Here is a 25,229-nt window from a genome sequence, read left to right on the forward strand (position 1 = left end):
GTATCTGTACTTTATACTCCACTACATTTAAAAAAAAAAACTGGACTGAAAAATAATAAAGCACTTTTCATATGAGTCGAGGGGTTATTTTTTACCATGTTCGTGGAAACATCCTGACTAAAGTTTTTCATCTTCTTCTTCTTCTTCTTAATTCAAGCGTCGGCTTTGAGCAAGAATTTACAAGAAAGAAAAAAAAAGAAAGAAAGAAAGGTCTTATTGCTGTTGACCAAAATCTGTATCATTTAAAATCATTATCACTAAATTTATCACACTCGGGTACTACATTTTTTCATGTGATACTTTAATTTTTACTTGAGTAACTTTTTACCTCTGTATCTGTACTTTTACTTAACTAACAAACCGGACTACTTCATCCTTCGCAGGAAATAATAAAAGAGGCCAGTCGGCGGATGAAATGCCTCGGATTGATCGCGTGCCGTTGGTTTCCCCGTTTCCAGGGAAACAGGGCACAGCGCAGTGAGGCGGCGGAGGCAGGAGACTGGAGGCTAATCTGCTGCTAACCACACTCCGCTATGCCCCGCGATGTCTGCTGAATATTTAACACATTTTTCTTTTTCATAATTTACATTCACGTTTCTGTTCTCGTTCGGCGGGCCCTTGCTGCTGGTCCATACTCTTGCTCGATCGCTAACACAATAAACGCCTCCTTCGCCTCTCCACGCCGCACCAGACTCCCTCTTCAGATTAGCAGGCTAGCAACACAAACGACCCTAATCTTTACAACGGGAATAACACACTTTTGAATTAACCTAAACGTCTGCCTTTGTGGGAAGGGAAGTGTCGTGTTTCTCTCTCGTACACGTTGGATTTTCAGTCGGAATGGATACGTGTTAAAGCGGGACAAACACGGGAGAAACCGGGGACACCAGAGGACCGAGACGACTGGAGCTCCATACCGGCGGATTCGAGAGGTCCACGCCGCCTGAAGAGCCAGGGACCCGGGCTGACATGGAGATACACGGGGCGGGAGGAGCGAACCGCATCCACTGTGTTGTTAATTAGTAATAAACGGGTATGTCTGGATTATTATGTATTATTAAATGTAACGGAAATCAGATATTGATTAGTATCTGATTTCTGTTTCTTGACAACCCTGCATTGTAACAAAATAGTAACAAGATATTACATTAGATTAAAATTATGTGGTGTTATTAGAAGATAAATCCACTAACTATTTGGAACAAATTTGGCAATAAATGTGAACTTTATTTTCTATAGCACATTTCAAGCCCCCAAAATATAGGGGAAAGTACTTAAAGATATAAATGTATTATGAACAATTTTGTACTCAAATAAATACATATTACATTATAAGTTTAAAAGATTATCATATATTTATTATGAAATAATTCAATAAGTCATTAATTCAATATATGTGTATATATGTGTATGTGTGCGCGTGCGTGTATTGAAACAGTTCTGTCATTTGGGTTTAAAACTGGACTGTTGGACCAATCGTAAGCCAAACTTTTTGCTTACAATGGGGTTGTCAAAAGTATCAAAAATCAGACTCTAGTCAATACCAAAACTAGTATAGAAGCTATACTCATTTCAGCAGGTATCAACACTAAAAAGTGACATTGACAGAACAGAAATTAATCTTTCCTAAATAGCTTTAAAATGATTTTTAACTGTATCAGAACAAGTGCGAGGGATTACACAGATATAAGGCCACATGGGAATATAAGACAAAGTATTATCATTTAATGCTGAAAATCACATTCTACTATCGAAATAAAGAGTGTTTTTAATTATCATCATGGTAGCTGAATCAGTATCGAATATCAAGTATCGAGTTTATTCCTTAGTGTCGAAATCAAGTTTGAAATGTTAGTATCGTGACAACAGTATAGCCCAGTGCTACCTGCTTTAAAATGACATGGTCTAACCTCAAAGAGAATAATTATGTTTATTATAGATAATGGAGCAGCAGATGCATTCAGACTGAGCAGAGCGATGGGACTTTCCTGTGTTTCCATTCCATAGAGCTCTAATGGCCGACAATTACGCTGATTACAAGTGTGTGCTAATGCTTCATAAAGCAGCAGAAGGAGCCTTTTCCACAGAGAGGACACATCCAAACAAAGATAACTCGTATTCTCGTAGTCATATAACAGCTCATCTCAAGAGACCCAGTTTGTCCTGCTAAAATAAGGTCAACTCTAGGGCTGTAGGCCTATAGTTGTTTAGCTGGTTAATCATTATATTTACATTTTTAATTATTTAGTGGGAGTATTTAGTGAGCAATCTGAAGATTTAGTAATTTTGGTATTTAAAAGGCAGATTAAACTCTTAGTCTTAGCTAGATTAGTAGTTTTTGCATGAACTCCAGTGAAGTAGTCTTGTGAGTGCAATTTGGGTCAGATACATAGACACGCATACTAGTTTTGAAAGCTTTTGCCATGCCCCCTTTTTAGTCACTAAATACAGCCCTCTTTAGTACCAAGTTCTGCTTCCTCTCTTCACGTTTTCAGTCTCTGCAGAGCCTCCACAGTCAGTGTCAGTGTTGAGTGTCTCTAAGCTTTAACAGCAGTAATTAGCCTCAAGCTCTGTCTGTCTCCCCTCTCAGCTGCAGTGCACATTATATGACAATGTTCCAATGTTCATATCATCCCCACATCACGATATATCCCTAGAGATATGGCCCTGCCCTAGGATTTCGCTATTACAGTTTTGTCTGTGTAATCTCTCAGTTGTCCAGGTCTGATCCATAGTAAAAGCCAAAAGTAAAATCTGTCAGCTGGACAAAAATGTTGTAGGAGTGAAGACATTTCGTTGCTCATTCAAGCCGCTTATTCAGTTCTGGTCAGATTGCTAATAGAAATATTAGGCAGTGTCCACCACTAATTTGACCAGAACTGAAGAAGCGGTTAGGATGAGCAGCGAAACGTCTTCAGTCCTACAACCCGAATCATACTTAACCGAGGAGGGCCTCCACCTGCTTGTCTCCATGGAAAGTGTCTTCCTTTGGCTATAATATTCCACAATATGGCATAAAACTTATCAATCTTTAAAGAGAATGTTGCAACATTTGCTTTTTACTGTCTATTTCCACAGAACCATGCAGTTGACATGCTGCCTCCAGAAAGTTACACAGTGTTGCTTTAAATAATCTGCCTGAATGTACTCTGTCTACAACAAAATGATGAGTGTTTCAGTCTCATCAATGTGCTGAACAAACTATAAACAATGTGCTCCTGCTCTGCTCAAATGTTTTATGATTGTATTGTATCTTCTCTGATGTGACTGATGTGTGTCTTGTGAAATGTTCCTTTCTAAATCTGCAACTGGGAAATTGTGTTGTCACAATACTAACATTTCAAGTATGATTTCTCAATACAGACTCTGATACCACAATGTTATAAAAAACACTCTTTCTATAACCAATAGAATGTAACTTTCAACATAAATCACAGTGACCATATATATGTGTAATCCTTCAGTTGTCAATGTAGGTTCCATAGTGGTCCATGGGCTTATACTAGTCTGTGTGGCCAAATGACTATATTTTCAATACTAGTTTTATTATCGATTAGTTTCTAGCTTTAGTAGTGATTAGAATCTGATTTTCAATATTTTTGACCTACTGTGAAAACAAATTTCCCTGTGGGGACAATAAATTAACTTACAAATGAGTACATTTGTGTTTCCAGCCAGAGCTCCAGCCTGATGGAGGTGTGCAGTAAGAACCCGAACAGGACGGCTCCGGTGGGGGAGGAGCGCCGAGCCGATGTACCCCTCTGCTCCAGGACCAACGGCTGGAGCTGGCCCCCTCACCCCTTCCAGATGCTGGCCTGGCTTCTCTACGCATACTTCGCCATCACAGGGTTTGGGGTGTTTGTGCCTCTGCTGCCTCCTCACTGGATCCCCGCTGGGTACATTGTATCCTTCAGAGGGGAAAGAAATATTTAATTCATATTATTATAAGTTATATGAGTTATCTGGTCAGTATATAATTGCAGAAAAAGGGTTAGACTGAATTATATATACACTGCTTGACCCAAAAAAATTTCGCCACCTGGATTTAACTAAGCAAATAGGTACGACCCTCCTATTGGATAATTACTCTAGGTTCAGCAACAGTATGTGCTCAAAGAGCACATACTGAGGTTAGCTGACTATCTGAATATACTGAATTTTTCCTTCCCTGATGGCACAGCAGTGACGTGTAGTGAGGTTCATGGCTGGTGAGGCAATGATGTCATCACAATCAGATTTACAAACATGTAAACCAGGTGTTGGCAATTAAATTTGGCCCCGGGCCAATTTCTCTCATAGTAAGTGACTTGGGGCCAGAATAAAAAAAATAAATTTAAAAATAAAAGTTGCGAAATCCATATGAAATAGCTCTAATAGAATGAAATAAAAAGCAAGCTGGTTTTGTATTGTTTATTTTTTTATCCTTATTCTGGTTCCCCAATTTTCAATGGATTGAAGTCATTACATTTCTTACCAATTCGTACCGCTCTGTTTGAAAAGAGTGAGTCTTTCGTCTGGTAGTCTGAAGCAAACCTTTCAGTTTCGGCGTTGGTCTTCCTTTAATGATAACCTCCTGCTTCCACCAAAAGTCCAGTTTAGAAAACTGCTTGAACTTTAATATGTAATCCTCCATTTAAAAAGTAGGGCCAGACAAGAAGAAAAAAGTGAACAGATTGCTAAACTTGACTTGCTAACTCTAAATTGTAGCTTGCTGTCACTATTCTGCTGCCCCAAGAATCCCTGGGCTCACAAGTGCCCCTACTATTATGCCAGGTACAGTAACTACGTGCCTTTTCACAGCCGCTTAAAGTATATAGCAGTCCACGGTGAGATAAGAGCGGCTGGTGCCTCTCCACACGTCTCTTCTAAGTATTTGAACGGTAAAAGTACAAATTTAGTGATTTTGAATTAAAAAAGAATTAAAATTGCTTAAATAGAAAATAACTTTATAGTTCAAATCATTGGATAAATATAACCATTTCATTTATTTCTTCTCTGTGACGACAGGTGAGGTTCACCTGGGGAGGCAGGCCTCACCTGCCTCCCCTGACTGCACGTCACTGTGGCATGGGCATATTCCAAGATGACAATGCCAGGATTCATTGGGCTCAAATTGTGAAAGAGTGGTTCAGGGAGCATGAGATGTCATTTTCACTCATGGATTGGCCACGACAGAGTCCAGACCTCAATCCCATTGAGGATCTTTGGGATGTGCTGGAGAAGACTTTGCGCAGCGGTCAGACTCTACCATCATCAATCCAAGATCTTGGTGAAAAATTAACGCAACAATGGATGGAAATAAATCTTGTGACATTGCAGAAGCTTATCAAAGTGAATGCGTGCCCTCAAAGCTAAAGACGGTCCAACAAAATATTGAGTATATATATATATATATATATATATATATATATATATATATATATATATATATATATATATATATATATATATATATACACACACACACACACACAATTTCAGGATACGAAAGCCTTCATAAAACAGTTAGATGAATGTACACATAGGCATGGGCAGTGGTCCAGTGACGGCACAAATACTCATTATTATTGATTGATGATTTGTGGTGATTTGTATATCACTTTATTTCCTGATTCAAATAGATTTACTGAATTACGGGAAAAACAGAACTAGTTCATTTTAAATAGTTTGCAGTGGTCCCAAGTTATTCCTTACTTACCTTATGCATTCAGAGCATCCTAATTAGTTACAATGATGAGTTTACAAGTGCTTTTCACAACTTTCAACAACTACCATCCTAATGTACACTTCCTGATTATCGGAAAATAAAATGCTTTCTGATTAGATGCAGACTGTGCACAATATGTACTCAGGTACAGGTACATTTACTTAAAATAAAAGGTACATTTGGCCTACATTCATAGTCTGAGTATACTGTTTACATGGAGGAGCTTCAGCTGTAAACATTAGGTGCTAATAGAATACAATGGCCCCATTATTCCACATGTGAGCAGTTATGATTATTTATGCTCCTCAGGCTACAGCACGAGGGTCACAGCATTTTAGACTTAACAGCGTCAAAGTTACAAAAACACAAATTATACTCAGGGCAGAACTGTGGCAGAGTTTGTCAGGCAATTTCCAGGCCAAGTGTGAATGTGCTCTAAGGCTTAACTCCTAGTATAAATGAATAAGTGTATCATGTAATCTTTTTTTTTCTACATTGCTTTAGGGTTGTCAAACGTATCAAATATCAGATACTAATGACTACTAAAACAAGTATTTTAGCTAGATTCCCATTTGAGCTGATATCGATACTTAAAAAAAGTCCCAAATCACAGGATGGAAATGAACCTTTCCTGAATAGCTTTAGAATGATCTTGAGCTGTATCAGAAAAGTATAAGACCATATAGACTATTGTACGCCCATGGACCACTATGGAAACTACCTGAACTGCTGAGGAAATACACAGATATAAGGCCACATGGGAATATAAAAGGAAGTACTACCAATCTGTATTAAGTATCAAGTCTATTCCTTAGTATCGAAATATAGTTTGAAACAACACTAAACCACACTGGGTCTAAACCATGACCAGTGTGAACGCACTCTTAAGATTATATGCTATTTATCTAATGGTAACATCGTTTTTTGCTAACTCCATTCACACAATTCCCAGTTTGAGAAGAGTGGGTCTAAATGGTTCTGTGTTTACCTGTTTACATTTCCTGCTCCACTTCCCCTGGTTTTCCTGAGCACTTCTGTCAGTGCACTGGAGTCCTGTTCGTGTGTCACCTGTGTGTTCATGTGCTGGCTGTGTCCATAGACCCAGCAGACTCTAACGTGAGGAGCCGGACTCACCGTGGTCCTGTGCCTGTGTTCGACCGCTCCAAACACGCCCATGTCATTGAGAACTGCCACTGCTTCCTCTGCCAGGTTGATGTGTGAGTACCAGACCACTCATACCCAGAACCTCCTTGTAATGCAAAGTACAAATTATTATTCACATGGGTCCTTACTGTGAGCGGGCTTACATCTTCACCAGCCTGGCATTCCTCCCACTTGTCTCCATGGAAATGTTGTTCCTTTGGCTCACAGACTGTATAAAGAAGTGGACTAAATGAGTGTGACGTCACCCATAGCGTTTCACTGAAGCTAGCAGTTATAGGGGCAAATTTGGAGCTGATTTCCATATTTGGTATTACGACTGTGAGTATCATAGCAACAAAAGAGCCAATCCGGAGTGAGCGGTTGACCACTGGTTTAGCAGGGAGTGGATGCTTAACAATGCTGTCAATCAAACCTGTTGCTAACGCTAATGGGAGTAAAGTCAGAGAAAGACTGTGCCTGATTTTTCTGTTATTAATGTTCATATTTTGATTTACGGACAAAATAGCAAAACAAAATAACACCAGCAGGTTAATGCTAACATTTTAAGACCAAAATGACGAGTCTGACAGGAGCAGTTCCAAAGAGAAGAGCGACACAGCAAGTGTATTGGAGCCAGAGTCGATGGAGCCAAAAGTGCGACCATGCTCACTTCCTATTTGGAATGTGGCTGCTAGCAGATTAGCTATGTCCATTTATACACTGCCTTGCCAAAAAAAAGCAAATAGGTACGAGCCTGCTATCAAATAATTACTCTAGGTTCAACAACAGTCTGTGCTCAAAGAATGAGGTCAGCTGACTACCTGAATATACTGAATGACCAGGTTATTCCATCAATGGATTTTTTCTTCTCTGATGGCGCGGGCTTATTCCAATATGACAATGCCAGGATTCATTGGGCTCAGATTGTGAAAGTGTGGTTCAAGGAGCATGAGACATCATTTTTACACATGGATTGGCCACCACAGAGTCCAGACCTTAACCCCATTGAGAATCTTTGGGATGTGCTGGATGTGCAAGATCTTGGTGAAAAATGAATACAACACTGGATGGAAATAAATCTTGTGACATTGCAGAAGCTTATCGAAACAGCGCCACAGTGAATGCATAATCAAAGCTAAAGGTGGTCCAACGAAATATTAGAGTGTGTGAACTTTTTTTTGGCCAGGCAGTGTATATACAGTCTGTGCTTTGGTTGTAGAGCTGGTAAATGTGCTATCACAGGTTCATTAGGTGATTGAAAACAATGAGTGTTTACAATTTATTCTTTTTTTGTGACAACACATGTCACATTAAAAAGAGTTTGCAGTTGTTTAAAGGTTATAAGCACGGATCTATAATTATAACTGTGACAGAAAGTGTACCAGGGAGGTTGATGTAAGAAGCCAGGCAAGGCTAAGCTATCATTAGCAGTGACTGGCAGTTACAGAGATATAGAGATACAGTTTGTGGTTAAACATTTGCTTTTGAAAAGTAATTGTCTCTTGCTTGATGAATAAGTAACTAAACAAAGCTAGAAATCAGCTGTGAACTTTCTGGTTGGACCCAGAAGTGACATCATCAGTTAATAGCTCTATAATATTCTAATGGCCTAAAATCTATCTTTATGGAGAGTGTTCCAAAGTATGGTTTTAGCTTTTTGTTTTTCTTGGAGTCATTCAGGTGATGTTCCATCTACAGAAAGTTATGTGGTGTTGCTTTAAATATATAATATAATCACAAAATGGCACTCTGCTCTAAAAATAAAAAATGTAAACATTTCACTTTCTTAGGTATTACTCTTGACTCAAACTTGACCTTTAAGAATCATGTAAAAAACTGTGTAACTCCCTAATATTTAATATGGCAAATTTTAGGTACATGCAAGGGTCTTTTACAACTGAGGCATCAAACATGTATTTAAATTCTATGATTTTGTCACGTTTTCTGTACTGCATAACAAGCTGGTTGCAGGCTTACAAAACAGCCTTAAAGCCTCTTGAACCAATGTATAAATGCACACTAAAGATTCATGACAAGAAACCCAGACAGTATCACCACTGTCATATCCTCTCTAAATATGATTTTCTAATAATCTGCTAATATGTACTGTACTGTCTGTTTAAAATTATTCATGGTATTTCTAGTCCTCCCCTAAGAAGGTTTCTCTCACTGTGCTCAGAAAAAACAACTCGAGTCACTAGGGCGACCTCTAGAGGAGAGTGCAGCATTCCAAATTGTAGGCCCTCTTTCACCAAATCTGCTTTCTCTATTGTTGCTATGAGTCAGTGGAATAGTTTGCCAAATCAGATTATAACATGCACATGTTTGCACATGTGACAAAGGAATGGGTATCAAAGCAAGTTTGCACCCATTAGTGAATGTGTATGAAAGAAGGAGTAGGGGGGGGGGGGGGGGGATGTGTTGTATTTGATGTATGCACAATATGCGTACTTAACATAAACCTGTCCAGGGACTACAGGTGGAAATTAGTATTTTTGCTATAACCTGGCACCATACATCTTTCCTGTTTGTTTGGGGTTTTTTTATGGTCAGTGTATTGTTGTGCACTGTCTCTGCCCAAATAAAAGCACACCATACCATACTGTAGAACTAAGTGTGGAGAAGGACTTAGTGTGAACATAATAGTGATATTTTGCAGTAACATCACACTGTTTTAACAGTATATCAGCTCACCAGTTAGTTACATCTACATCAGTTCTTTAAATAAGAACTGAGACAGATTATGTTAAAACAAAGGTCAGATTATAGTCTAACTTGAGTAACAGAGCTTCAGACAGAGCAGTTCCCCTAGTTAGCTTCACACCCCAGGGAATTTTTATGCCATCAGTCCCCCCAACCCTCACCATTTCTCCATAGCAACAGTGTGACGCTCTCCTATATATTTAGTGCTCTCTACAGACAGGTGTCCCAGTAGCAGTCCCCACACTCTGCCCACATCATTAGCACAGCCCATGGGGAGGTGTTAGCTTCCTGTTAGCAAACAACTTTGACGGCAGCAACCAAAACATTATGTACCACCACAACATCCCAGTCACTTTCTGCTGTTACACAGGAGCTTATATGTAATAATGGCTACAATTGACATAGACATTCAAACTAGTATCACTGCCTTTACTGGTGCTTCTAGAACTCTTTATCAATGTCATTTAAAGTCAATCAATCAATCAAACTTTATTTATAGAGCCCTTTACAGCACTCAAGGTGACCAAAGTGCTTTCCAATAAAACAAACACAATATAAGAATATTCAAAACATTAAACAATGAAATAAAAACTAATAGTACAACGGCACTGAATCTTGAATGTTTGCAGTGATCCAAAGTTATTCCACACTTATGCGTTGATAAGTGCTTTTCACAACTCTCAGAGACCAGTTTGGCGTTTTGCTGTGACTGTAATACTAATACCACTTAGTATGTTAATGTGCACTTCCTCTATAACTGGACAATAAAACACATTCTGAATAGATGCAGACAGGGAAGAAATCAGGTACAGGGCCTTTAATCATCAAAATCATGATTGGTTTACTGATGTCTGTTTTCCCCACATGTGTTAATAATAATACTGCAGTGGATTTATGTAGGCCAGGTCAATATACTCAAAGCTCTTATGCATTGTTCATTCACTCCTCAACCACCATCTTACTCATGAGCTTATTGTGTAGCCACAGCTGCCCTGAGGCTGATAGACCCATGGTTGCCAATCTTTACCAAAGGACTCTCCAATCAAACGGTCCCAAACAGGTTTATTTTAAAGGTACAACATAGAACTGCGAGATGAATCCCAAAATCACAATTTAATTGGACTCAAGTAGCAAATCGTAATGACTGCACTTTTTAAAGTACCATCATTTCCTCTACAAATAACAAAATACCCAAAATATGCTTATTCTGCTTAAAAAAAACTGCTAACCCTGTAGTGTAGATCAATGCAGAAATACAAAGTTTATCAGTTTATGTTTAAGTCTTTTTGTCACTTCAGGGAGCATGCGCTTAGCAACACTGTAAATTAAACCTGTTGCTAACGCTAGCAGGGGCAACCTTTGGGAAAGAAGGCTGATTTGTCTCTTATTAATGTTCACATCTTGATTTACAGACACTATAGTGAAATAAAAACACCAGGATCATGTAGAGTGGGATAATATATACATTTTAAGGCCAAAACGACAAGCCTGACAGCAGCAGTTACAGAGAGAGGAGCCACAGTTTTCCAATGTAAAGTAAAATGGAGCCAGAGTTGACAGACCCGGAAGCGCGCCCATGCTCACTTTCTATTTGGAACATGGAGACTAGAAGGTTAGCTATGTCCATTTATATATCCAGTCTATGGTCCAAACCGGCTGCGCTTTGTTTTTGTTTAAATAATGTAGTGTGTTTTCCTCCTTTGCTGCCTGTCCCTAAAGCGTGCAGACCAGTGTGCATGTTTTATGCAGAGCCTGAGGTGTGGTGTGAATAAGTAAAAGTGACTGTCACCATCCTCACTGTGAATCGAAGGCAGGTCAGTGAGACACCGTATTCCAGCATGCTTTGGGGGAACTGGGTCAGCAGCACCGTAGGAGGTGCTTCCCTCCTTCCACTCTTTACATCCATTTCTATCTTTAATTTATGATGCCGTAATCACCATAGCAACAGAAATCTGAATGTATGTTATTTCAGTCTGACTCAACATGGAGCAGTAGATGTGCCATTTGATGTTATAATGATGGCTCTACTGGAGGAACACTGTGTGTGTTTTTTGTTTGCAAAGCTCTCAGTTAGTGCAGTGTACCAGCTGTACTCTTCAGACTGGTATAGGATTTGAACGCACTACACAGTAATAATTCAGGATATCGGTTAAGGTTCAGATCTATATATCTACTAAAAGACAGAACTGGCCGTCTACTTATGCTGGAGACTCATGAGGACACAGTGGATTAGTGGTTTGAGTGTTTATCTACCAAGTCCAAGGTAGATGGCCTGATCGCGTTGTATATTGTTGTGTCCTGGAGCAAGATGGTCAGTATATATGAACATAGCCTGTGAATGAGTGATTGCTGGGAGCTGGAAGAGCTGATGCCATGTCAGTCCACCTCAGGGGAGCTGTAGCTACGGTAGGAGCTTAGTGTGTGGAGTGAATAAATAATATTACCGTGGTGTGAAAGGTTTGTGGAGCTTGTAAACCACATTACAAATATCAGCCATTATGTTTAATATGTGCACTTTGGCTTTACTGTGTGGTTTAGAGTTATGTTGTGTTCACAATTCACCTCATGAAAATGTGTGCTAAACCAGTACAAAAGTCAAACCTATACTTGGAGTAGATCAGTACTAAACAAGGACTAGAACAGGACCAAAGCTAAAGGACCAAAGTCCTCATCAGAACTAAAATTTGAACACACTCTGAGTGTTGTTGTTGGTAAAGTGCTTGACTTCTTTGGAATAACCAGGTTATTTTCACTATTGATCTATGCTTAAGTCTAATCAATAGCAATAAATCAGGCTTAACATAAGAGCCACTTGCCAATGAAGTTAATACCTGATCATGTGTGTGTATTATTATGCAAGTATTATGCAGTTTGAATTTTTTTGGCCTGAGACAATGCTAACCTTCTGTCACCTTCTGTCTCTCACAGGGGCCCAAAGTCCAAACACTGCAGTGCCTGTAACAAGTGTGTGGCCAACTTCGACCATCACTGCCGCTGGCTCAACAACTGTGTGGGCAGCCGCAACTACAAGTCAGACTCACTTTTTTTAATAAGACAAAAAAAAACTTAGTTACTGTTAAAGGTCCTATATTACCGGTATACAAACTTGACTCTTGTGAGCTTTGAGCCATGTTATAATGCTGTTATCTCCTCAAAACCTTGCCTGGGGTTGTGTTAAGTTTCTTTCACACATGTGAATGAGCTAAAATGATCCAAGTGATTCTAATGGAGGTGGATGGAGTTTAAAACACAGTGGAGCACTTCCTGTATTACCACATGACATCACAAGGTGGAACAGTGTTTTCTGTTTAAGAGAAGAACTCATCCTAAATATGCAGTGTTTGTGTGTTAGACATGTGTGAATGAAACAAAACACAACTCCAGGTATGTTTTTGATGAGGAAACAACATTATAACATAGATCAGAAAATAGCTTAATAGAGGCATATGACAGGTTAGATTACTAATTTTACTAAAACATTGACACCATCATTATATTTAAGATCCTACACAAAATTGTTCCTAGTTTCCAGTCCCTAGTTTTTACATTTTGGTTTTGTTTGTAATTTTACTTCCTGGTTGGACATGGGCCGCAGATATGACATACGTTTAGACAATTCCATAACTGTTACCTAGCAACCATAATGTAACAAGGGTGAAATCTTGTTTATATTGCATCATATTTATGATTAGACCAATAAAAATGTCTCTTTATTTTGAGTGTTGATAACATAGGTAGAACTTAGTGCTACTTCCTTTATTTTTCTGCTTTTCTACTCAACTGCCACTTGACTATGATATATATATTCACCAGAGGTACTATCCCACCAAACCAAGTAATAAAAAAAACATGAAAACCTGTCACATACATTTTAAATATATTGTAGCATTGATGCAAATTTTTTCTAAAATCTTTCTGGGTGTGGTAACTACATATCAATGTTCCTGCCTTGTAGGTTGTTCCTGCACAGTGTGATGTCTGCCCTGTTGGGAGTGTGCTTGGTGCTTATTGTTGCCTCATATGTTTTTATTGAGTTCTTCTTGGACCCGTCTAAACTTCGCACTGACAAACACTTTCAAGGTAACCCTCCTGCTAATAAACAAATACAATCACATAAGCTTACAATTTACACACAGTCAAAGAAAAGTGGCTAATCATTGATGTTAAATACTTCACTTCCAGATGGATAACATTTTCTCTGGGTCTTAAAGATGTATTATGTAACTTTTCTGGTAGAGGGTACGCCAGTTGCTTGTCTCCATTACTGCTTTGCCTCCATTACTGCTTTGCCTGGAATGTTCCACTATCTGTCAGCCAGTGATGCCACCGGGCCAAGATCCAGATTGGATGAGCCTGTTTACAGCAATGCATGTTTGTAATGTTTTTTTTATTTTTTGTTTTGTTTTGTTTTATTATTAAATAATAACACCTGTAAGTAAATTCATGGGTTTCAAGCTATGGCAACTGTCCTCTGTGGTCTTAGCAATCAAGCAATTTGATTCTTTTGAATGGGGAAAGGTCCTCAGTCTTTCAAATCAGAAATTAATTATTTGTGTGAAACCCATGAATACATGAAGCTAGATTAGTTTCAATTGCCATACTGTGAAACAGGCAAAGCAATAACATCTTTATGAAGACAGATAGGTGGCATAGCTGCAACCATAAAAGTGAATTATATGGAGGAAAAACTAAATGGACTCTTTTACATGAAACATGAAACATGAAACAGTAGCTCAAGTTAGTCAATGACACAAAGACAAAAACACGCAAATAACAAAAAGTGTTAGAATCATTTGCTATAACTTTGATAATCTCTCAGTAGGCCTGTCACCATTACACATTTTGAAGTTCGATATATTGCTGAAGAAATATAGACAATAATCCTAACTCCTCTCCCACTCTCTCCCTCCTCTCTCTCTCCCTCTCGCTCTCTATCCTTTTTCACTCTCTCTCCTTCTCTCCCTTACCCCTCTCTTCCCTCTCTCCCCTCTCTCCCCCTCATTCTCTGTGCAGTACATAACGAGTCGGCGGTGTGGTTCCTGTTTCTGCCCGTGGCTCCGGTGGTCTCGGCCGGAGCAGTGATCCCAGGGCTGGCTGCTGTCACCATCGCTCTGGGCCTGCTGTCCTGTGTGCTGCTCTGCCACCTGCTGGGCTTTCACATATACCTCAGTAAGTACCACTGCAATAAAGCTGTGTGCTTTTGATGAAAGCACATATTCATAACATGGTTTAAAGGTCCTATATTGTGCAAAACTGACTTTTGTGAACTTTAAGCCATCTTAGAATTTTGTTCCTTTATCAAAAACATACCTGGAGTTGAAGTTAACAGCTACCTTTTACCTTTCTTTTTGTAGAGATTGGAAATTCTGGAGCCTAAATATGCAGGGTTTGTGTGTTAAACATGCGTGAAATAAAAAACAAAAACAAAAAAAACACAACTCCAGGTATGTTTGTGATGAGGGAACAACATTGTACATTATAATTTGTCAAAAATGTGTAATTATAAAATTGTTTCCTTCTTTAGAAGGATAATCCCAGGATAATAGAACTAATTTCCACATCTACATTAAATGATTTTGCAGTATTCTTTAATGACAAGATTATATAGCTATATCTTATAGCTGACTCACATTGCACCTGTAACTGAAACTGCCTAATAGATCATCACCAGTCTGAGTTCATCTACATGCTGCCTCGATGTGCTCCCCACTAGATTTCTAAAGCCTGTGCTCAACAGTTTGCTGTCACCACTCGCTTGCATTGTTAACATGGAACATTCCCAAGAGCTTTGAAAACTGCGGTTATCAAGCCTCTCCTAAAGAGCAGTCTTGATGTCACAATACTTAATAATTACAGACACATCTCAAATCTGCAGTGTTTAGGCAAAGTTCTTGAAAAAGCTGTGTACCAACAGCTTATACACTTTCTCCAAATTAACACCTCTTTTGATATTTTCCAGCCAGATTTTAGACCCCATAGCACTGAGACTGCTCTTATCAAGGTGACAAATGACATTCGCCTGAACACTGATGCAGACAAAGTCTCAGTCTTGATCCTGTTAGATCTGGGCGCTGCCTTTGACACTGTGGATCATGGGATCCTCTTAGAGAGACTAGAGGACTGGGAAGGCATCTCTGGTACTGCACTAAACTGGTTCAACTCCTATCTAGAAAACAGGGAGCACTGTGTTGAAATTGGGAAATGTGTCTCAGATAAAATGTCCCTGACCTGTCCCTGACTTATCCATGCGTTTGTCTCCAGTAGGTTAGACTACTGTAACAGCCAGCTCACTCACCTCTCCAAACAAACGTTAAGACAGCTGCAGTACATCCAGAATGCTGCTGCTCGGATCCTGACTAGAACTAGGAAGTACGAGCACATAAGTCCTGTGCTGAGGTCTCTGGACTGAGAGAATAGACTTTAAAGCAGCTCTGCTTGTGTACAAGTCTCTCCATGGCCTGGCACCTAAGTACATCTCTGACATGTTAGTGCCATATGAACCATCTCGCACTCTGAGAACGTCAGGGACTGGTCTCCTGCTGGTGCCCAGAGTCAGGACTAAACATGGGGAATAAGCGTTTCAGTTTGATGCAGCTAAAACCTGTCTTCCCGAAGATGTGAGACAGGCCTTACTTTAACAATGTTTAAATCCAGGCTCAAAGCTGTTCTGTTTAGCTGTGCATATGACTGAAAGATTTTTATTCTGCACTCTTCTCTTTTAATGTTAATTTTATGATTATTATTTGTGATTATTTATGTTTTGATTTGTTGTGATTTTAATGTTTTTCTTTTCTGTAAAGCACTTTAAATTACTTTTTGTACGAATTGTGCTATACACATAAACTTGCCTTGCCTTTAGGCCTTGTGTCAGTGGCTTACATAATTATTTAAAGTTGTGCCATATAACTTTTCTGTTGGGGGGCTTGCCACCTGCTTGTGTTCTGTATATGCCTTTGCCTAGAACATTCCATTTACATCTTGCATATATCTTGAAGCAAGCTTTGACAGGTTTTTTTTGTTTTTGTTTTTTTATAAATATTACTGTGCGCAGACTTGCCTCTCCACAGACTTGACCTGCCACTTGGCCTGGTCCTGCACCTGCTTATCTTTGTGGAAGTAGATAAGTTTAATGCCATACTGTGGAACAATATGCAATGCTTAGCTGGGAGGCCAAGGCAGTAGGTTGTGATTGACAGGGAAGAAATAAACTGGTCTTACGCATGTATTAACTGTGCTGTTTATTGTATGTTTTTGCAGTGTGGAACAGACTGAGCACATATGAGTACATCATTCGTCAGCGTCACCGTCTGAACCCACGAGACGCGAGGAAGGCCCCAGTGAAAGAGCACACTCTCCCCTCACTCAACATCATGAAGGTACAAGCTCAAGCTCACTTTACACAGGGCTGAAGGAGTCTGGAAAATGTCATTAGATTTGTGATTTATGTAAAAAAAAAATCTGGGCGACAGTCGAAGGCGGGGGCCTCGACGACCGGATCTCTGGACATGGAGACTGGCTCTGGGGACATGGAATGTCACCTCGCTGGGGGGGAAGGAGCCGGAGCTTGTGCGGCTCCTAGATATAGTCGGCCTCGCCTCCATGCACAGTTTGGGCTCTGGAACCCAACTTCTTGAGAGGGGCTGGACTCTCCATTTCTCTGGCGTTGCCCGCGGGGAGAGGCGGAGAGCTGGTGTGGGCTTGCTCATTGCCCCACAGCTCAGCCGCTTCGTGTTGGGGTTCACTCCGGTGAACGAGAGGGTTGCGTCCCTGCGCCTTCGGGTCGGGGACAGGTCTCTCACTGTTGTGTCGGCCTACGGGCCAAACAGCAGTGTGGAGTACCCAGCCTTCTTGGAGTCCCTGGGAGGGGTACTAGACAGTGCACCAACCGGGGACTCCGTTGTTCTCCTCGGGGACTTCAACGCCCATGTGGGTAACGACAGTGACACCTGGAGGGGCGTGATTGGGAAGAACGGCCTCCCTGATCTGAACCCGAGCGGTGTTTTGTTATTAGACTTCTGTGCTAGTCACAGTTTGTCCATAACAAACACCATGTTCGAGCACAAGGGTGTCCATCGGTGCACGTGGCACCAGGACACTCTAGGTCGGAGGTCGATGATCGACTTTGTTGTCGTGTCATCTGACCTCCGACCGCGTGTCTTGGACACTCGGGTGAAGACAGGGGCTGAGCTGTCAACTGATCACCACCTGGTGGTGAGTTGGATCCGCTGGCGGAGGAGGAAGCCGGACAGACCTGGCAGACCTAAGCGTATTGTAAGGGTCTGTTGGGAACGCCTGGCAGAGCCCTCTGTCAGAGGGGTCTTCAACTCACACCTCCGGGAGAACTTCTCCCTGATCCCGGGGGAGGCTGGAGACATGGACTCCGAGTGGGCCATGTTCTTCACCTCTATTGTCAATGCGGCCGCTCGTAGCTGTGGTCATAAGGTCTGTGGTGCTTGTCGCGGCGGCAATCCCCGAACCCGGTGGTGGACACCGGAAGTAAGGGATGCCATCAAGCTGAAGAAGGAGTCCTATCGAGCCTCGTTGGTTCGTGGGACTCCTGAGGCAGCCGATCAGTACCGGCGGACCAAGCGTGCCGTGGCTCGTGCGGTCACAGAGGCAAAAACTCGGGGTTGGGAGGAGTTCGGGGAGGCCATGGAGGAGGACTATCGGACGGCCTCAAAGAAATTCTGGCAAACCGTCCGACGCCTCAGGAGGGGGAAGCAACTTCACCAACACTGTTTACTGTGCGGGTGGAGAGCTGCTGACCTCGACTGAGGATGTTGTCGGGCGGTGGAAGGAATACTTTGAGGATCTCCTCAATCCCCCCGTCATGTCTTTCGAGGAGGAAGCAGAGACTGGGGACCCGGAGGCGGACTCGTCCATCACCCTGGCTGAAGTCACCGAGGTGGTTAGCAAGCTCCTCAGTGGCAAGGCTCCGGGGGTGGACGAGATCCGTCCCGAGTACCTTAAGTCTCTGGATGTTGTGGGACTGTCTTGGCTGACACGTCTCTGCAACATCGCGTGGCGGTCGGGGACAGTACCTGTGGAGTGGCAGACCGGGGTGGTGGTCCCTCTGTATAAGAAGGGGGACCGGAGGGTGTGTTCCAATTACAGGGGAATCACACTCCTCAGCCTTCCCGGAAAGGTCTACTCCAGGGTACTGGAGAGGAGAATCCGACCGATAGTCGAACCTCGGATTCAGGAGGAGCAGTGTGGTTTTCTTCGCGGTCGTGGAACACTGGACCGGCTTTATACTCTCCATCGGGTCCTCGAGGGTTCATGGGAGTTTGCCCAACCAGTCCACATGTGTTTTGTGGATTTGGAGAAGGCATTCGACCGTGTCCCTCGTGGTGTCCTTTGGGGGGTCGTCCGGGAGTATGGGGTCTGGGGCTCTTTGCTAAGGGCTGTCCGGTCCCTGTATGACCGGAGCAGGAGCTGTGTTCGCATTGCCGGCAGTAAGTCAGACCTGTTCCCGGTGCATGTTGGACTCCGCCAGGGCTGCCCTTTGTCACCGGTTCTGTTCATTATATTTATGGACAGAATTTCTAGGCGCAGCCAGGGGTCGGAGGGGGTCTGGTTCGGGAACCACAGGATTTCATCTCTGCTGTTTGCGGATGATGTTGTCCTGATGGCTTCATCGAGCCAGGACCTGCAGCAGGCACTGGGGCGGTTTGCAGCCGAGTGTGAAGTGGCTGGGATGAGAATCAGCTCCTCTAAATCCGAGGCCATGGTTCTTGACCGGAAAAAGATGGTTTGCCCTCTCCGGGTGGGTGGTGAGTCTCTGCCCCAAGTGGAGGAGTTCAAGTATCTTGGGGTCTTGTTCACGAGTGAGGGAAGGATGGAGCGTGAGATTGACAGGTGGATCGGTGCAGTGTCTGCAGTGATGCCGTCGCTGTATCGGTCTGTTGTGGTAAAGAAGGAGCTCGGTCACATGGGGGGAGCTCGGAGTAGAGCCGCTGCTCCTACACGTTGAGAGGAGCCAGCTGAGGTGGCTCAGGCATCTGCTCAGGATGCCTCCTGGACGCCTCCCTAGGGAGGTGTTCTGGGCATGTCCCACTGGGAGGAGGCCTCAGGGAAGACCCAGGACACGCTGGAGGGACTATGTCTCTCAGCTGGCCTGGGAACGCCTTGGGATCCCACCGGAGGAGCTGGAGGACATGTCTGGGGTGAGGGAAGTTTGGGAGTCCCTGCTTAGACTGCTGCCCCCGCGACCCGGCCCCGGATAAGCGGAAGAAAATCGATGGATGGATGGATGGAAATTTATATTAAATAAATCTCTGCCTCCTATTTGCTTCTCTCTGTCCCTGTCTATTGCTGTCTCCTCCTTTCTGCCTTTGTCTGCTCCTCTCTGTCCTCTGCTCCTGTCTGCTCCTCTCTGTCTCTGTCTGCTTCTGTCTGCCTCTGTCTTCTCCTCTCTGTCCCTGTCTGCTCCTCTTTTCTCCTTTCTGCTCCACTCCTGTCCTCTCTTCTATTCTCCTTTCTGCTCCTCTCTGCTCCTGTCTGCCCCTCTCTTCTCCTCTCTGCCCCTGCCTGCCCCATGCCTGCTCCTCTCTTCTCCTCTCTGCCCCTGCCTGCTCCTCTCTTTTCCTCTCTGCCCCTGTCTGCCCGTGTCTGCCCCTGTCTGCTCTGTCTGTCTCTGCAGGAGGTGGACTACTCTGGGACGCTGGGCTATACGAACACACAGATGGAAGTGGAGGAGCCCTGCGCCGTCACAGCACAAGAAGACACAGAGTATGACACTTTGCCTCCTGTTTCATAAATACCTCTCAGACGTCTGTAGCTTTTATTTGATAGACTTTGTAGAAAGACAAATCAACAGTTACATTGCTTATTGGTTATTGCTGATTTTCAGGTCATATTTTAAACAAATGGGGCAGCCAAAATTAATATGGTTAAAATGCTGATTTTAGTTAAAGTGAGTTCTTGAATTAACAGCACAAATCAGTGCGCCCGTTGTAGTTCTAGCTAAGTCAGTTCTTTATGATCAGATTGTGTTAAAACAAAGCTCAGATAAAAGTCTAAGTTGAGGAACAGAGCTTCAGACCACAGTGCCTACGGTTAGCATCACACCCTAGGGAATGTTGATGACTTCAGCTGCAAAGTATCAATAACAGAAATGATCAGGTTCAGCATTTGTAAATTTATGGATATTTTATGGAAAAATACCATGTAATCAAAACTGTCTCTTGTCACATCTGAGAATATGACATCATCACATTGTAGAATCCTAAAACCACCAATACAAGCTCCCCATTTTGTACTGATGTGTTGTTTGCTGAAATTGCATTTTAACTTTATGTTGAAAGCATAATATACAGTAAAAAGTAAGTTGTTCTTTGTGGCATGTATAAGATGGGTACATTTAGTAGATGTCTTGAGATGTCTTCAGCAGATGGTGGAGTAGAGGTGGTGGGTGCTGCCCCCTTGTTTCCACTTCTGTTAATGACATACAATCACACGCAGTTAAAAATAGATTCTCCTCACTCAAGGAAAACATTTGAAAGTGTATTCTAGTGTTTTCAAAAGTATCGAAAATCAGATACTAATCAATACTGAAACTAGTATCAAAACTCTATACTCATGTAAGCAGGTATCGATACTAAATTACTAAATTCAATATTAACTGGATCAAATTGGACCTTTCCTAAACAGTTCATCTTGCGTTTCATCAGAATTAGTGTGAGACCACATGGTATAATAAACAAATACTATTACTTTGTATAAAAAATGACCAAAAAAAGAGCTTTTAAATGGTCATTTGGGTATCAAAATTGGTATTGAGTATCAAGTCTATTCTTAGTTGAAATCAAGTTTGAAATAGTATTGTATTGTGACAACACTACCAATGTCCTTTTAAAACAGTTAAAAGAAATAATCTATTAAATCCCTCTTGTGATCGGCCTTTCGACTGGTCCATACCACAATCAGAGCGTCTCGGTGGAAATGGCAACAATACAGCAATCTGATGCAATTCCAGGAAAAAGGACTTCTGAAAATCTAACAGAGTGAGCTCAGTGCATTGTGGGAGGAGAGAGAGGAGCACCCTGAGCTGCTACTGCTGATGGACCAGAGAATAAACTTATTACATTCACATAGGATTCTAAAAACAGGGTTTACAGAAGAGAGGAGAGGAGGCAAATTTAGGTTTTTAACTTGTTTTTAATGTAAATTTGACCTGTTCAACATGAGGGATGAAACAAAAACTGAGATATACAATCCTCTTTATTTATGCATTTTGTTGCTGCATATTGATACTTTGCAGTGACATCATGCTGGGGGTCTTCTACATGTATCGCTATGGTGGAATTTTCATCAGTTACCAGGAAGACAATGCACGCATGAGCAAAGACTGTCAAAAAGTGTCAAGGTTCTTATAACTCAAAAAATACTAAATGGATTTAAACAACATTATAAACAGTTGGCTAATGTTAGCTAGCTTGTGACTCTAATTTTATGTGTGAGATACGGCACAAATCATTTGTGTTGTTTAACAGCACTAATCAGCTGACCTGTTATAGCTTCAACTAAATTAGCTCTTTCTGCTCAAATTGTGTTAAAACAAAGCACAGATTAAGCCTAGTAAACTTCAGACTGAGCAGAGCCTTCAGTTAGCCTCACACCCTAGGGAATGTCTGTGAAATCAGCTGAAAAGTATCAATAGCTGATGATCTTTTGCTCCATTTCTGTGCAGAGAACATAAACTAATTCTTTACAATATAACGATAATGACAGCACCAAAGGCTTGTCAGATTTAGAAAACATAATTCAATCATAATCATAATCAATCATAATTATGTACGCTATTTGACTGTGTACAAAATGGAACCGTAATACATTTAGAAGTATTGGTTACAGTTCTGCAGATTTCTTTTCCAACAACACTGCCCTCTGTTGTTCCTAAATTGAATTTTACCTGCTTGCACTTCTTGTGTATTAATGAATTGGGGTTTGGCATTGTATCTTGACAGACAATCGTTTCTGTTGATTTTCTTTGTATTTACAGGTGTGTGGCCAATGGGAGGGTTCGGAGTGCGTCTGCTCCTGTAGTGGAGGAGGAAGTCCCGCCTCCTGCTCCGACTGAAGTGACTACAGTGACCCCACAAAGAAGAACTCAGGTCTGACTTCACACAAACAGTACACACATTGGGTTTTCATGCTTTGTGGGGACATAACATTGACTTACATTAATTTACTGGAGACCAATCTTTACCTTAAAGTGCATATGACAGGTTTTCATGTTGTTCTAATTATGACTTGGTTTTGGTGGGATTGTACTTATGCTCAATATCTATCAGGTTATAATTTTACTTCTGGTTGGACGTAGGCAGCAGATATGACGTACTCTGAGGTACTGTTAAATTAACCTGTCAAATGCACTTTAATCATTTATTTGACAAAATAATGGTGTTGTCACAATTTTTTTGTAATCCAATCATAGCTATAGTGCAAATTCATAAAATCGAACCAATTCCTTCCTGTTTGAACGCAGTGGGTGGCAGGTTAGCTATGTCTATTTTTATATACAGTCATGGTTATACCCCATTATGATTGTTCAACAAATGATCCTTGTATGAAAAAAAAAAACCCTCTTCACACTGTATTTTGACCTGTGCTTTTGGCCAAAATATCCACAATTCTCAAGGGCAGAGAACTGCACCCATTCTCTCCCATGTATTTGGAATGAACTTAATACAATACAGACTATGTCTCTCTATGTTCAGTTCTAAAAAAAAAAATGTCATTATAAAATTGTTGTATGTGGTTCATTTGTTTTGCAGAAAAGGAAGAAGAAGGTGCGTAAAGTACCGGCTGAAGTGACAAAGGAGAGGCCCCTGAGTGCTGTTCCTCCAGGTACACACCTCACACTCAAACAAAAATGTGGCAATGGACATGCTTTTTCTGTTTATCAGGATTTCTATACATGGTTACATAGCACTTTTCAAAAAAAGTCATAAAGACCATAGAAGTAATAAACATCACCATTTTGAATCACACATATTACATTGTGTTCAAATCTACACTGCCTGGCCAAAAAAAAAGTCACCGCCAAAAAAAGGTCACACACTCTAATATTTCGTTGGACTGCCTTTAGCTTTGATTATGGCACGCATTCACTGTGGCATTGTTTCGATAAACTTCTGCAATGTCAAAAGATTTATTTCCATCCAGTGTTGTATTCATTTTTCACCAAGATCTTGCATTGATGATGATAGAGTCTGACCGCTGAGCAAAGCTTTCTTCAGCACATCCCAAAGATTCTCAATGCGGTTAAGGTCTGGACTCTGTGGTGGCCAATCCATGTGTAAAAATTATGTCTCATGTTCCCTGAACCACTCTTTCACAATTTGAACCCGATGAATCTTGGCATTGTCATCTCGGAATATGCCCGTGCCAACAGGGAAGAAAAAATCCATTGATGGAATAACCTAGACATGACCATACCTATTTGTTGAGTTAAATCCAGGTGGCAACTTTTTTTTATATGCCTGGCAGTGTATGTTATAATGTTGTTTCCTCACAAACATACCTGAAGTTGTGTTTTGCTTCATTCACACATGTTTAACACTCAAACCCTTCATATTTAGGCTGAGTTCTTCTCTCAAACAGAAAACACTTCCACCTTGTAATGTCATGTGGCAATACAGGAAGTGGTCCACTGTGGTTTTAAACTCCATACAGTTTCACTCAAACAATTTGAATGATTTCAGCCCTGGAATTGCCCTTCTCTACCATTTCATGACATCACAAAGTGGAACAGAGCATTTTGAGCTTTGTAGATGTAGACAGACTAATAATAAAATGTTACGCATACATGTGTGAATGAAACAAAACACAAATCCAGGTATGTTTTTGAAGAGGAAACAACATAACAGATCTGAACACAACGTACTAGATGTAAGGCTTACAAGAGTCAATTTTCTGTAATATAGGACCGTTAATAAAAAAAATAATAATTCAAAAGTAGAAACAAGTGTTATCCATGGTTTTCATAAATGATTCTTTGGCATTAAAATTACCTCATAATAACTACGTTTGGCTCTTTTATTTCTCTCTTCTTTGCAGAGCTTACGTCCGTCTCCACTGTATCTCTGAGCCAGCGTCTGCCTTTTCCCTCTTTCCCCCTACGCGCCTCCCTGCCTCCTCTCGCCTCTGCACCTGCCCCCGCTCCTGTCATGGTCCCTGTCATGGCTGCCGCTCCGCCTTCCGAGTACCACTCCGACTCCGCAGAATCCCTGGAGGAGATTCCCGTAGCGCTCGCAAAACTCGGATCCTCGTCCAACCGGGATAACTCAAATTTAACCCATAGACCTACGTTATCCTTCCCTCTGCCCTCCCCACTGCCAAGGACCAAGAGGAAGGGGTCAGCGAGAGCCAATAGGAGTGCAGGAGACTTGAGTTTTGAAATGGCGCCCCCTACTGTGTTTGTGAGTAGGGCGAGTGGAGAACCGTCACTGGACAAAAGGAGACATCAAGGGTCCAGACCTAGCTCCAGAACTTCACTTGGGACAAACTGGATGGAGCGATAAAATTAAAATAAACTCTTTGTACAATCCTCAGAAGCAATTTGAAACGTTTTATACTAGCAACTATTTATTACTGCTTTGATTAAGAATAATTTGTATTTATTTTTATCACCAAAGTCACTGCACAATTTTTCTAAGTAAAGGACGAATGT

General features: G+C 41.5%; 1 protein-coding gene across 1 annotated transcript; it reads left to right on the forward strand.

Moving 5' to 3' along the window:
• The first annotated feature begins 487 nt into the window (after positions 1-487).
• Positions 488-25,188, forward strand: zdhhc1 (zinc finger DHHC-type containing 1). Its single transcript, XM_033987992.2, has 11 exons — positions 488-1,033; positions 3,675-3,903; positions 6,749-6,924; positions 12,482-12,583; positions 13,509-13,633; positions 14,567-14,722; positions 16,811-16,929; positions 20,196-20,284; positions 22,557-22,668; positions 23,332-23,404; positions 24,617-25,188. The coding sequence occupies exons 2-11, from the start codon at positions 3,691-3,693 to the stop codon at positions 25,078-25,080; spliced, it is 1,629 nt and encodes a 542-aa protein (XP_033843883.1). The 5' UTR covers positions 488-1,033; positions 3,675-3,690; the 3' UTR covers positions 25,081-25,188.
• The last annotated feature ends 41 nt before the right edge of the window (positions 25,189-25,229 follow it).

The sequence above is a fragment of the Periophthalmus magnuspinnatus genome, chromosome 3 (assembly GCF_009829125.3).
Source record: "Periophthalmus magnuspinnatus isolate fPerMag1 chromosome 3, fPerMag1.2.pri, whole genome shotgun sequence".
Lineage (NCBI taxonomy): Eukaryota > Metazoa > Chordata > Actinopteri > Gobiiformes > Gobiidae > Periophthalmus > Periophthalmus magnuspinnatus.

Bases quoted from the DNA above. Each gene is read 5' to 3' on its own strand.
- zdhhc1 (XM_033987992.2), top strand. From the start codon at position 3,691: ATGGAGGTGTGCAGTAAGAACCCGAACAGGACGGCTCCGGTGGGGGAG. The intron at 6,925-12,481 runs GTGAGTACCAGA...TGTCTCTCACAG, and splicing joins TTCCTCTGCCAGGTTGATGT to GGGCCCAAAGTCCAAACACT. The intron at 16,930-20,195 runs GTACAAGCTCAA...CTGTCTCTGCAG, and splicing joins CCTCACTCAACATCATGAAG to GAGGTGGACTACTCTGGGAC.